General features: G+C 39.8%; 2 protein-coding genes across 16 annotated transcripts in view; one reads left to right on the top strand and one right to left on the bottom strand.

The window, feature by feature from the left end:
* Positions 1-3,869, bottom strand: part of LOC148332306 (multiple PDZ domain protein) — a 45,441-nt gene extending 41,572 nt beyond the window's left edge. For all 5 annotated transcript variants that reach the window (XR_015844618.1, XM_088302239.1, XM_088302238.1 and 2 more), the window contains exons 1-4: positions 3,661-3,869; positions 2,704-2,803; positions 1,665-1,831; positions 46-267 (exon numbers count right to left, since the gene is read on the bottom strand). Coding sequence is in view for 4 of the 5 variants with exons in the window: in XM_088302239.1 (XP_088158365.1) it covers positions 46-267; positions 1,665-1,831; positions 2,704-2,719 (405 nt within the window). In the remaining variant the exon portion in view is untranslated. The remainder of the gene's footprint in view (positions 1-45; positions 268-1,664; positions 1,832-2,703; positions 2,804-3,660) is intronic.
* A 1,252-nt stretch (positions 3,870-5,121) lies between these two features.
* adgrl3.1 (adhesion G protein-coupled receptor L3.1) overlaps positions 5,122-13,533 on the top strand; it is a 140,293-nt gene continuing 131,881 nt past the window's right edge. For all 11 annotated transcript variants that reach the window (XM_088302181.1, XM_088302184.1, XM_088302185.1 and 8 more), the window contains exon 1: positions 5,122-5,665. The gene's annotated coding sequence lies outside the window, so the exon portion shown is untranslated. The remainder of the gene's footprint in view (positions 5,666-13,533) is intronic.

Below are 13,533 nucleotides of genomic sequence, written 5' to 3' on the forward strand. Positions count from 1 at the left end.
CATTACGATGAATAATCTCATCCTTATGACTCATATTTGACTTACTTGGGATTCAGTGTGAATGCAGTTGTCTGGGTAGATGTCGGAGAAAGACAGATCCTGCGAATCCAAGGAGGAAACGCTTCCTTCCCTGTGGAGCGTCCTGCCGGCTCTTTGGTTCTCGATGGCCCATGTGTACGAGTCACTGTGGCTGAGCGTCTTGGCGTCCATCGCCACACCCGGGCACTTGCCGCAGTTCATGGACACTGACTTGGAGAGACCCTTCCCCTGGAAAGGTTGAAGCATCAAGAAAGGATTGGAAAGAGAAGCACAACGTGGGGATGATTTAGTAAGGCGTGGTAGGAAAAAAAAAGACAAACGAGAGAAGGATTGATTGATGCAAGTGTGAAGCGAAAAAAAATCGAGAGGGGGATGGATGGAGGCGATAAGGAGATGGTGAAGGTGGACACATTAATTGTAGAAAGCGCAAAGACAGAGAGCAAGAGGATGATGTGTGACTGAAGGACGGAATTACTTGTAGTAAAGCATGGGCAGAGAAATGTTTATTTATTTAGCCATTCAATGAGAGTAAGTATCCTTGAACATTAAGGTGCGAGTCAGAAGAGGTTTATTGCGATCAAGTAAGGTCTGCTGATGTCGCGGAGGTTGCATGAAAAAAATAAAGACTTAATTTGCAAAACGTACAACGAGTTGTATGCTACATTTTTGCATTATGCTCACTATTATTTATGGTAAAAATAATTTTACACCGAATTCTTGAGCACTGTCAAGGTGCTTGTGAGGATGAAGCCTTTCACATGTGACTCACGCAATGCTAAAGACAGATAAAAAGGCCTGACACGGATTCAAACCCGGAACCATTTGTGCTGCACTGACCAACATGCAAATACACTGCCGCTCCTGAACGCAACTTATGTTTGAGAAGTGTTGCAGTTGTGTTGCAAAACTACTTCAGTTTCCTCGTTCTGTGAAAGCTGTGTGGCGTAATTGTCGCCTCTATTTAACGTCTAGATGTTTTTTTTGTTTTTCTTTTTTATAGATTAATGAGAGCAAATACTATGGTTTACATAATTAACTGACTGTTCCAAATGAATCCCTGTGATGCTTCATAGCAGAAGGATCCTCACCAAATGACCCATGATCTGGAACCGTCCCGCTGATTGAGGACCAATGCAATAGATCTCCATCTCTCCTGAGAGTTAACTGGAAGACGCATCATGCTACTTCTCTAACGTAATAATGCTTGTGTTGGTCTTATAGTGTTAGTCTTTAACGGCTTAATTACACTTACCAAGCCTTGATACGTGGCCAAGCAACAAAACCTTGATTATGTATTGTAGGCAGTACGTGTGATGCAAATGGGTGTGAATAATTACTTAGTAGCACTTGCACCAGTGCCACAACCCACACGCAAACAACAATCGGACCAAAACATATATCTGATTACGGCAAACTCCTTGACATTACATACAGTATAACCACTTCTTCCTTCACCCCTCCTTCTCACTCCCTCTCTCTGTCTTCAGGCTTTAGTGGTAAGCCAAGGTAAGCTGATTACTCATCCGGTTTGCTTCCTGCATTCAGTATTTTGGGAATGATTCCAGCTCCTTCTTCACCAATCAATGTACACCAAACACCCACACACACTTGAGCTCACGCAGTACCTTGGCTGGGGGCTTCCGCTGAGCCTTCTGTAAACTGAGAATATGAAGGAAGAGGGGGCTCCGTAGGACGGTCTTCAGCAGGCTGAGTTTCTCCTGAGCGGGGGCCTCCCCTCGCTCTTTCAGTTTGGCTTGAAGTCGCTCCACAGCCTCCAAGGCACGCTGAGTATCTGCACAGAAAATTGTACATCATTAATTTGTCTGTCATTCAGCGACAAGGTTTCTCCTGGATGACTTTGCATTTATCCCTAGAGCTGTGGTGTGTCCTTAATTCTCATATCGAGCATATTCCGGTAGCATGAATGGAAGTCTGCCATTTCTGTTTAGCAGTATTGTACAGGTTCACCTTGAAATTCAAACGCTGCGACTGTGAAACTGACCAAAATGGTCAAGAAGAATTTGCATATTTTGAGACTGGATATATTATTCTCAATCTTCATTCGTTAAAGGGGGAAGTCAACAAAAACACTGTGATGTAATTTTCAGTCGACAGGCTGTGACAAAATGGCCGCCACCTGGGTTGGATAAAAATGGGCAGATTTTGCCGCTTAACTCATTTTCGACAAACACAATATTAATCAGAATGTCTCGTTTAGACTAGTGGAAGAGCACCGAACATATTATTTTCAAATAAATTGGGGAGTTGGCTTCCCTTTTATGTACGTGTTGGAAAAATATTTTACTTAGGGGTATACCAACATTACAGTGCTTAACTGAGTTTTACACTACATGCCCCTCAAGAAAGCTTAACTTTTAATAGGGGTTGGTCGCAAAACCCTGAAAGTTCGCATGGGGTCAAGTTGGCCTGCTGTATTCAGTGAGGAAGTAACTAATGAGCATGAGCCACAAACTCAGTAATTGCACATGGCAGAGAGTTAAGACTATAAACTCTTCACAACAAAGTTGTGAGCATCTTGACTATGCATCCTGCACCACCTGCACATGGAACGCTTCACAGTTGCAACATTTCTTGACCCCTTAGCCTGTAAATGTGTCTATATGGAGCATGTGCGACTCGTCTGGAAGTCTTTAATGTACTTACCAATGATCTCCATCATAGATTTGCTTGGTGAAGCACTTTCTTGGCGACTTCTTGGCTCAGTTAATCATCATTTTCTTTCAGGCAATGAAGATTTTAACACCTAAAATGAATAAATACTTTTGTCACTTTATGTGCAAACGCTGCCAGCATACTTTGGGAGTATCTCATAGCAATTAATTGCAACTGCACACAAAATCATCTTCCCATCATGAAAAAAATGCATCCAATATGCATTTCACATCTGTTCTGCAACACACTTCATTTCCCATTTATTTTTATTTTTTTTATTTTCAACAAGCGAATGGCTTGTCAACTAATGCTCTTTAGCAGGATTTAAATCTCCAAAAGGGTTTACCAGCCACCGATGGTAATTAACTGCGACAAACTGCCTCTCTATCAGTCCACTGTATATAATTAGACATTCGCTGGTCACTTGCACAACGCCAAACAACGCTCAATTTGGACTCCGAAAAATATAAATATTAATTTTATTGTGTTATTTGATGTTGTACTACTCAATTGCGTGATCAATTTGCCTCAATCAGTTGTTTCCATTTGTATTAAATGACATGAATCTTTTTTTTAATCAATAAATGTTAAATTAACACTTCCTCACCTAGTATATGTTGTGCACTTTAATAAATTCTGAATTTTTGATACAGCCCTCGTATTAAATTTGAATGAACGTGTACCTAATCGAGTGTCCATTGAGCGGATACTACACTAATGGTTTCAGTAGCAATGACAACGTCTCATTGAAAAGCTAATTAGGGGGGCAACAGATAGGTACGTCGCAGCGTAAATGTCCTTCACGGCTTATTTCGAACTTATTTTCTCTTAATAAGGCGATGCAGACGAGACAACGTCAATATGAACATCATTTAGACTAATTAAATATGCGCGTTAGCAATTAATTTGACATGACATATACAGACAGCATCTAGTTCCGTCCATTACCGTGACGAGCAGACGATCATCATGGACGCTCCGTATAGATCCATGGACACACTCGGGTGGAAGAGCAACAGGTCCCGGATGTAGTGTGGACGTCCAGACTCCAGTAAAAATACTAAAGTTTCCATAAACAATGAAATGGCACACGACCTGCTACCAAAGAAGCAAGTGTTTTATTTTGGAGCCCTGTTTGACAGGACGCCAGTGCGCATGTCGGCCACTGATCCTTACACTGTGACACTCATTGGACACAACATTAGGTACACCACAGCAAGGATAAGACAGGTTTCAATATTTTAACTTCGGTCGGCCGAAAACAAATCTCAGGTTAAACATTGTAACTTTAATAAAGGGAATAGAAAATGTAGCAATCTAAATAATTACTTGATTAAAACCTACTCAAGTACTGAGTAGTGATTAACTTCTGATTTATTATTTTCATGTTTCATGAATAAGGGAATGTGCAAATTGGATTATTGCGCAACAATAGGACATGAAAATAAAAACACACAAAAACAAAACACATATATACATATATATATACATTTATTTATATATATATATAGTCTTTCTTTTCCCTTCTTTTCGTAATTATTTCACTTTGATTTTCAATTTTCATGTATTTGTTTTTTTTCTTCATTGCCAAAGTGCAAAACATATTATTTCCATTACATATCCAAAATAAATAGGACAAAAACAAAACTAGTATTACGTAAATATAAGAGAGTAAACGTTGCATATTATTACCCAGCTCTGATTTTAGTTAAACACAATCCATTTTAACACGTATTTTAGCGCTGGTATGAGATTGATAATAAGTATCTATCTATCTATCTATCTATCTATCTATCTATCTATCTATCCATCCATCCATCCATCCATCCATTCATCCTTCCATGTATTAAACTAATCAGGCACAATGTAAACGTGTAAGTAACTTGAAACTAGACCAGCATTATTCCAGTTATAGTATAACCTATACTTCTCGTGATATTTTTCATAGGGTGCTGTGCCAATAGATTTTTCCCATGCAGAACCTATCCCTTGACTCAAATAAGGCGGTCAAACACTCCTGTTAGGAGTTATGTCGTGTTTTGTGTGTATGTGCAAACTGAGCACGACACAAACGGACAAAACTTGTTTTGATTTTTTTTTTTTTTTTATGCAAGGTCATTTGAGTTCTGCGGAGTAAAGATTCGGTTTCTGCTCAAGTTTGAACCGCTTCCATGAGTGTTTGTGTGTTTACACACGGTAGGTGGAGCCCTAACTCTAGACATCTAGGAGTCTGATCCAGTTCCGCGTTTTCCACCAGATAGCCCACTTGATCGCGCCACTCTTCCCTTCTGGCTCTTTCTTTCTGTGTGCATCCCCTTGGCAGAAATCATCACCACCTCCCCTTCCCTCCTAAAACAAGCCACCCACCCATCCTCGAGCACCCCCCCCCCCCCCGACCCCCCTCGGCCCGCTTTGCCACACTAGCCTCATGTCGCCGGGCTACGCGCTCTCATCCACCCAGCGTCGCCTTGACTCCCCCAAAAAGCAAAACAAAACTGGTTTGTCATCGCTGACCCTCCGCGAGTGAGCTGACCGCGCTCTTTTGGCGCTGCTGGTGAAAAGTCAGTGAAGGCGGTAAAGGCGTCTGAGGAAGATAACGAGGGATAGAGAGGAGAGAGAGAAAGAGAGGGGAGGGAGGACGGGAGGAGACAGGCGGAAAGAAATACGCCTCTATCCTCCTTCTCCTGCACACTCCGGCGGACTTCTATCCGTCCATCCTCTCGCGTGCCTCGGGATACCAAGCACGCTATCTTACTGCTGCTTTGCAAAAAAAAAAAAAAAATCACAACGTGTTCTTGTTTTGTATTTTGTATTTTTATTTTTATTTTAAGATCCGGAGTCAAGTGAAGTCAATTCTCTCTCTCTCTCTCTCTAAGGACTGGAGGAGAGAGGGCTTAATTTTCGCTTCTTGTATGCACTGGATGTGTATGTATGTGCTCCTCCTGCTGACACGGTAAGCCTTTAATTTCTCCCTTTCAACATACGGCTGTTCATATCAACCTGTGTGCATCTCTCCATGCAAATGGCATGGTAACCTGGACTTGCTCATGGGAATGTGGCCTGTAAGGCAACACTTGACCGGTCCCATTGGATGCAGAGGAGGGGGGGTTAGAGTGTAATGTAATGTAAAGGAGGTCTGGTACAGCCTTCGAGTAGCTCGTGTGGCTGTTTGGGCGTCACGCTGATGTCAGATGATGATGCCACCATGCTAAAAACTAAGAAATGTAATAACATTACAGCACTCCGGTGGAGGATGCAATCTGCACATTATTATTCTGTTCCGCATGTGTCTGCCTCACTGCAGGGTGCATATGCACTGCTCTGTGGCGTGATGGATGACAGGCAGTCTTCATCTCCTCGGCATTTCTCCCATGTTAGTCGACTGTCATTTGAATATATCGGAATGCGATAAGTCGGCTTTTCGGTGCGCATGCGAGTCTTTAAAATCCAGAGTCAATGCAGCCACTCTGTAATCAAAGCAGCAACCAGCAGGCCAGCATTCACAAGGATATGTCAATCATGCGGATTCATGAGTGAAAGCTATTGCTCTTATTTACTGAGGAGGCGCCCTGGGTTGTAAATGACCTTGATGGAAACTACCAAAGGTGGCACCGTGTTTTCCTGCAAAGGTGGTCTTTACTATCAGCACAAACCACACGTTTGAAGGCTTCATTGTTGCTGCGTTATCTTGAGCACTTCCTGACAGATAATGTGGATAAAGCAAAAGAACACCCTTGTATGACCCTCACTGGAAATTTGTCCTCAGTGTGTGTTTGAGTGTTTTTGTTGTTGTTGTTGTTGTTGTTGAACTGACCCATGTGAGTCACTGGCGATCCGCACTCAGCATCCAAATGGCTCTCAGCTTGGACATGTGTGTGCAAATTTGTTGTGTGTGCTACAAAGGCGGCGTGGATTCAAGTGCGAAGGCTGGAGTAGGTGACAATGTGCTGTCATTGCAAAGGTTTAGAAGGAATAAAAGAGCCAGGTGAGAAACGCCGGCAGGGAAATGATCATTAGAGGCGATTGCAAATTTATATCTTTTTTGTTACTACGTAGATTTGCTTCACTAGCATTTTGGCAGCATCTGTTGAAGCGTCCGTCTCGGAGGACATCATTATGTTTGTAGATGACATAAATGTCACTAAAACATCTGTCTTCAGCACATCTGTTAAAGTTAAAATTATTTTACAGTGTGTTGCGTTCACGTTTCCATAATTCCCTAATTCTGTGCTCTATTCTGTGCACAATCTTTTCCAAGAAAAAAATTCCAGAGGGGGGAAAAAAAACTCCTCTATGATTTGTCATAGCAGAATGATTTCATGTTGCAGTTAGGGCTCATTTCATTTTTATAAATTCATTGAATGACAATCAGTCGGTTACCCCACAGTGCATTGCCTTCATTTGTCTGCTTTCTACGAATCTCACTGCAGTGCTTTTTGTATAAAATTCAAGAACTTTACCATGAGGAGAGTTCTGTCAAATCACAACCAGATGATTTAATCATAATTTGTTAAAGAAAAAAAAATCCGCTACATTTTCTATAGCAAAGAAGGGGTCACCTGATGTCACATCTCAGTGGCGTCTCATTTTATCCAAAGATCCACTAATACACCTCACAAAATGTAACGATACACAGATTATTCTTGAAAAAAAAAAATTCTGACATCAAAACATACTTCAAAGTGATCCCACAATGCTTTGCCCTCATTTGTTACGTTTTCTGCTAAACAGCGCATAACTATTTGCACAAAAAGCTCTTCGACGGCACATCATGGCAGCATGATGTAATACCGCTGGGATAGTCTGGTCTCCTTTTATTAAAACAAAGCGCACCACGAGTGCTTTTTAAAAAAAAAATAAATAATCAGCACATTTGTCGGTAAAAATGATCACTTTCAACTCTGTCATCGACCAATTACAGTGCAATGATTTTTGTATGAAATCCTGCAAAATTTGCACTATGGCTATCACGTCATGATGCTATGTGCAAATAGCATCATGACGTCATAGACGTTGCAAATACGATAGTTTCAACCTTATCCGGTTTGGCAAACTACGACAGTAATTTACAAAAGATCGATTTATTTATTTTTTTTATCAAGATTTCTACATATAACGTAATCTCAATTTTATGAAGGAATATTTGCATATTCGTTCATATCCACATCTTAAAGCCCTTCTCTAATTAATTGTTTCGTGCTTTGGAGGGTGACATCCAAAGACAACACGTCTGCGATGGTCAGTTTGGGAAAATCTCACAAACACAGCTTGTAGAATAATGCATTTTTCAAAAGCGGAAAGGACCGAGCCATATTTCGGCGCTGAGGGAGATGACGTGCAAAAGAGCCCATTCTTGTGAGAGAAAGACACATTATTCCACATTATTAACAGGATGTCGCGTCCCACCCAGTTCGGGTCTCCATTTAACCATCCCTTCAAAATCAAATAAAATATAACGGAACAACTGACCACATCCTTTCAAAATCAAGTAAATTAGAACGTAACAATCACTAAAACATCTGTCAACAGCACATCTGTTCATGTCAAGGAAGGCTTATGATTTGCTTACATTGAGCAAGATTTATCTGGATTCTCCTGAGAATATAACTATCTATGCAAAATGAAGCCGAGCTCATGTGTTTGATCCCAAAAATTAATTATTAAAAAAAAAAAAAAAAAAAAAAAAAACTTATCAGACACCTTCAAAATCAATCAAAACAGAAATATCGTTAAAAAAATCTACCCGGGTGATATCAGCCCTACACTTTCAATGCTGCTCTTTGAAATGTTATATTTACAGATCTATGCCGAACTCCTGTTTCCATGCCAATGTCATATGGAGCAGAATAATAGAGCATAGTAGAAGATGTAGCACAAGTTCTTGACAGCAAACGAGGCGAGACTGAATAAACAGCACGTCTCGACTTCCTTTTTCCTCAACTGATCCGAGTCATGATTAAACAACGATGCATTTGGCACAACTGACACATGGTCAATTAATGAATTCATCAATTATCTTGGCTATCCCTAGTGAGTGATCTCATCCTATCAAGTGTTACTTTCATTTGTCTGTTCTGTGATAATTACTGTGCAGCCCTTTTTTTTTCATGAAATTCTATTAAATGATGTGCTCTTATATGCCACATCGTGGTAACTTGATTTCTTACCTCGGATTGGGTTGGGATGCTTTACTCATCAATAGATCCACTCAAGCAAAAACAGCAAAATCAAATCAAATAGATTTAAATAACATTTCAAAATTGTATATTTTTAGATTTGATTATTCCATAGATTAATTAACTAATTTTTGTATTGTTAAAAAAAAAAATTTTTAATTTGGTATATTTTCATAATAATAAAAAAAAACACAACTACTAAACAACAATTAAGCAAAAAACTGGAGAGAGATTATATTGTACTCACCAAACGTTTTGAAACTGATTCCGCTACTGGTTTGGTTAATTGTTTTCCAAAGTAAAAGCAGACACTTGTAAATGTCCTATTTTGATGAAACAAAAGATAATCAGTCTGCTTTCAGAAAACAATTGCTGTTGAGAGGCTGAAGTCAGAGGATTTGGACGATTATGTTAAACAATGGCTTTAAACGATGACTCAATTTTGAAAATAATTTTCAATTAATCTGACAATCGATTTGTTCTCATTTAATTGAATCATTTTGACAACCTCTCCATGAAATAGTTGTCTTGAGCACAACTATTAAAATCAATGTGTGTTGGTTGCATCTGTCCGCTGATTTTTCTATGGGATTTTTCAACCTAATCCTGTAACCCTCTTATCATCTGACCAGCCAGTTATATATTTTTAACATCTTTTTGGATTTACATTTTTTTCATACCTTACAATTCCAGCAGTTTTCCTTATCCCTGACATTTACAATACTGACAGGCTTGGGCACGTGCATGTCAGTGAGCATCTTCGCTATAAAATACTGGACAATGCATTAAAAAGGCATACAAGCAAGTGCAGTAAGCAAGAATTGCTCTTCATCCTGTCGGTCTTAACGTCCTTCTTTAATTAGGCCACTAATTCATTTTGCTTGTTGTGATTCACAATGCAGACGGAATTGCTTGTCGGGGGAAACTGTGCAAATTATGATGGTTGTGCACATTCAGAGTGTTCCACTTCATTGGCTAATGGCTTTGTTTGTTTCAGAGCTGTTAACGCGGCACAATATTTGGTTAGGTATGGGGTGAGTGATATAACAATATTAAATCCGGTAATAGAAGCGCCTTGTGATTTGAATGCGATTCGTCGTCACATGCCTTGTGGTCTCATTTGACCCAAAGTAAACCTCCGGCGACGGCATTAAAGATACACTTACATACGCTATAGATACACACTTTGATACGATGACATGCAGGCGTGAATTCAGCTCCTTTGTAGCTATGCTGATGACTCCATTTCAAGCAGATTTAATCACTGGAGAAGCACAGAGCAGAATGGAGTTAAATTTAATTTACAAAGTAATGAGTGAGAAAGATGAGATGAGCTTTTGTTGATTGGACAATGTCAGGCCTCCAGGCAACAGGACATTATTGGCAAGTTGTGTATATACCATCATCATATTGCAAGAAGGGAGTGGCAAATTTTAACAATCCTACATATTTTTAATCCCAGATATTTCCACGAGAAGAAACCCCTCAATTCCATAACTTTTCTGGATTTTGACTGATTTTGCGAGTCCAATAGAATATTGTGTTCTAATTGCTATAAGAACACAGAGCTATGAGGCAAAAAAAAAAAAAGAGGCTAAGACGTATAAATACGTCTTTGGGAGGCGGGGACTACGTTTTTGAAAACGTATATGTATGTTTTATGGATTGAATGAATTAAGTGCTCTATTTTCATACCAAGTGCAAGTCTCGTGCAAAGAATGGTATGAGCGCATTGGGTGGAGTTTTCTATGTTTGGTATTTTCCTCAATGCATGCATTTTGGGACAGGCATTTGCGCCATTGTGGGACAACATGATTCCCAGCCAATGGAAGAAGCTCCTTCCAGTCTTTTTAAATTCAGCCCAGGAGACGCACGCAAAATAAAGAACCGAAAGAAGATCTCCTCTTGTGGATGATGAAAAGTTTGCTACTGTGAAGTGGGTACTTGAAAATCACCCTGTGACGTGCCAATGAGATGTTTATTTGGAAATTGAACGAGGTGATTAGGCACCTTATTTTGCAATAAAACCTTTTCTCTTCCGATGCAATGCCGATATTGCAACCTTGAGTATTGGCCGATACCGTTAGGATACCCCCACAAACATTGCATACTTTTATTATTTTGCGGATTGTTCCAAAAGGCTAAAATAAAGAACTAAAACATCGATTAGGAAATTATGAAAAACACCTTCAATAAATCCCGCCAAAACAAAGTAATATATTTTTTAAAGCGAAAAATAACTACTGTGTCAATTGAACATAAAAATATTCTACAATTGAATAGAATGAATACATAATAAATGAAAATACAGTAAAAAATAACCTCAATAACTACAAATTATACTTTAAATTTGCAAAGTAAGTTTTCAAAAGATAATCGGCCCGGCCGATAATCGGTTTATCACAAGCTGTAACAAAGCCCTTTACACACAAGATAAAAATAATACAATAAAGAGAAGAAAAGCAGTAAATCAAAACACAAATTAACGAAACTAACACATCAACAATAGACACCAGAAAACAGCAGAACTCTGTCAGTCTCAAGTTGGGTTGAAAACCAAAGAATAAAAATATGTCTTCGGATGAGTATTCGGAGTGGACAAGGAGGGGGACTTGCCGGACGTGTTTCGGAAATTCATTCTAAACTGCGATTTAATCCAAAATCCAAAGTCCTCCACACCATAAACATACCGGACATGCTGTGCCGAATATTATGGCGTCCAAGCAAAGGCCAGCTCAAGCTTCGAATCATGGAGCTCAATTTAAAGAAGCATGAAGCAAGCACAAGATTCCGCCATATGTTTTCTCACCGCAGGAACCGTAAAAAGTGTTGGGTGGGGCCTGACCCTGGACCAGAATCTTACCCTGACGCAATCATTTGGTGACAGCTTTTGACCTCGACGTACTATGGGAGTGCGTCTACAAGCGACAACTCAAAATTAACTTAGAGTGAAGTGAGAGAGTTGCTGCAGTGCAGTTTGTCACGCTCCATTTTGCTCTTCCCCCTTCTGCTTCTTTTCTTCGCTCCACATTGTCGTCGCATTACAGAGTCTGGAATTTCCGATGGGCTTTGATGCCGATGCTTGATCATAGCATCATTTTGGTTTTTGCGTCGCAACAACCCAACAGTGGAACCAATAACGGGCAGACTGGAAGGCTTACATGTAAATTTAAATCGCCTGGCCGGCTTTTGAGTCCGCCTATAGATGCGGGATGTGACACAAACTGGATGTGACAAGAGCGGAAACCGAAAGTCAGTTCATGGCAGAATGTTAGGGGGGAAATGATACAGTACACGAGTGGTCCATGAATACCCTCTAATAGACTAGGTCGTGCTGATGATTAGGAGGTCTAAAATGAGCTAACAAAAATCTATGAAACCGTTTTGCAAGAGGTTGCAAATTGTTAAGCACGTATTAAATTCAAAGCCAATCCCCCCCCGCCCGTCCCCAAGCAACATTAGAACACAAGGTCTGCACATGTTTAAATTGCGGGAGTCGCTTATTCAAACAATGTAGAGGCCTCGAATAAAACACGCGGCATGAACACTTTGCGTGTGTTTTGCTCAGATGTTAGTAACTGATTTTGAATATAATATACATACAGCATTTGTTGTCAACCGGAAAGCAGATGTCGATGTCCGAAAATGTCATTGAGACCAGCATACCGAAAAATCGGTATGTTGTCCTATCAAAAACAAGATTTAAAGATTGTTTTTACATTTATTATGTTAACGCCGATTCAATTATTCTTATTTTTTTTTTTTACAATCGTATAATACGGAAGCTGTTACGTAAAACATTGTCCGGACTGTTGTTAAAATGTTTATTGAGGGCGACTGTTTGACAGTGGAATGGAGTATTCCGTTTACATTATTTCTTATGGGAAAGTCTAAAGAGCCACGGCCAGAAAATTGATCGTGTTTGCTTTTAAAGGTTCTACTGCTTTATGTTATTTATTGTCATAAATATGGATGGCCGAGTGGTCTAAGGCGCCGCGTTCAGGACCCAGTCTCCCCAGGAGGCCTGGGTTCGAATCTCGAATTTCCCCATTGTGGGACTAATAAAGGAATATTAAAAAAAATAAAAGGCTATTGGTTTGCAGTGAGGGGTAGTATTCTCATTAAAACTCATCTGGTCAAAAAAAAAATAAAAAATACTAAACACACACAAACACAAACAAATGACTGCTATGAACGACAGGTGCAAAAAGCACATTGCAAGTTTTGCGATCTTAAAAAGAGTAAACAAATCAATAAGAAGCCTGAGCATCGTATCTCAACGTCTGCTGAGCTTTGTTTTATTATTCAAAGCTTACCCGAACTGCTTCGTCCATTGCGTTGGTTGACAAAGAACCTTGGAGGTGATTTCCACACAAATACTTTCAAAGCATCAACACTCTCACTGCTTTGGTGGTTAACTTATTTTTCTTTTTACACTTTCACAGCAGTTAAAATGTAACTTAAAACATTGCCTGTATTGTTTGTGAAGGTTTTATTAGGGCAAAAGTTTGACCGAGGAACGGAGTATTCAATGACCATTATTTCCTCGGGGAAAGTCCGGACAATCAGCGTCAGGAAAAGGATTGTGTTCAGTCTCAGAGGTTGTATACCGTCTTCTGTATAGGAGGCTTGAATTTGGAGTGAG

The sequence above is a fragment of the Idiotropiscis lumnitzeri genome, chromosome 8 (assembly GCF_059441095.1).
Source record: "Idiotropiscis lumnitzeri isolate Australia: NSW breed Sydney's pygmy pipehorse chromosome 8, RoL_Ilum_1.0, whole genome shotgun sequence".
Lineage (NCBI taxonomy): Eukaryota > Metazoa > Chordata > Actinopteri > Syngnathiformes > Syngnathidae > Idiotropiscis > Idiotropiscis lumnitzeri.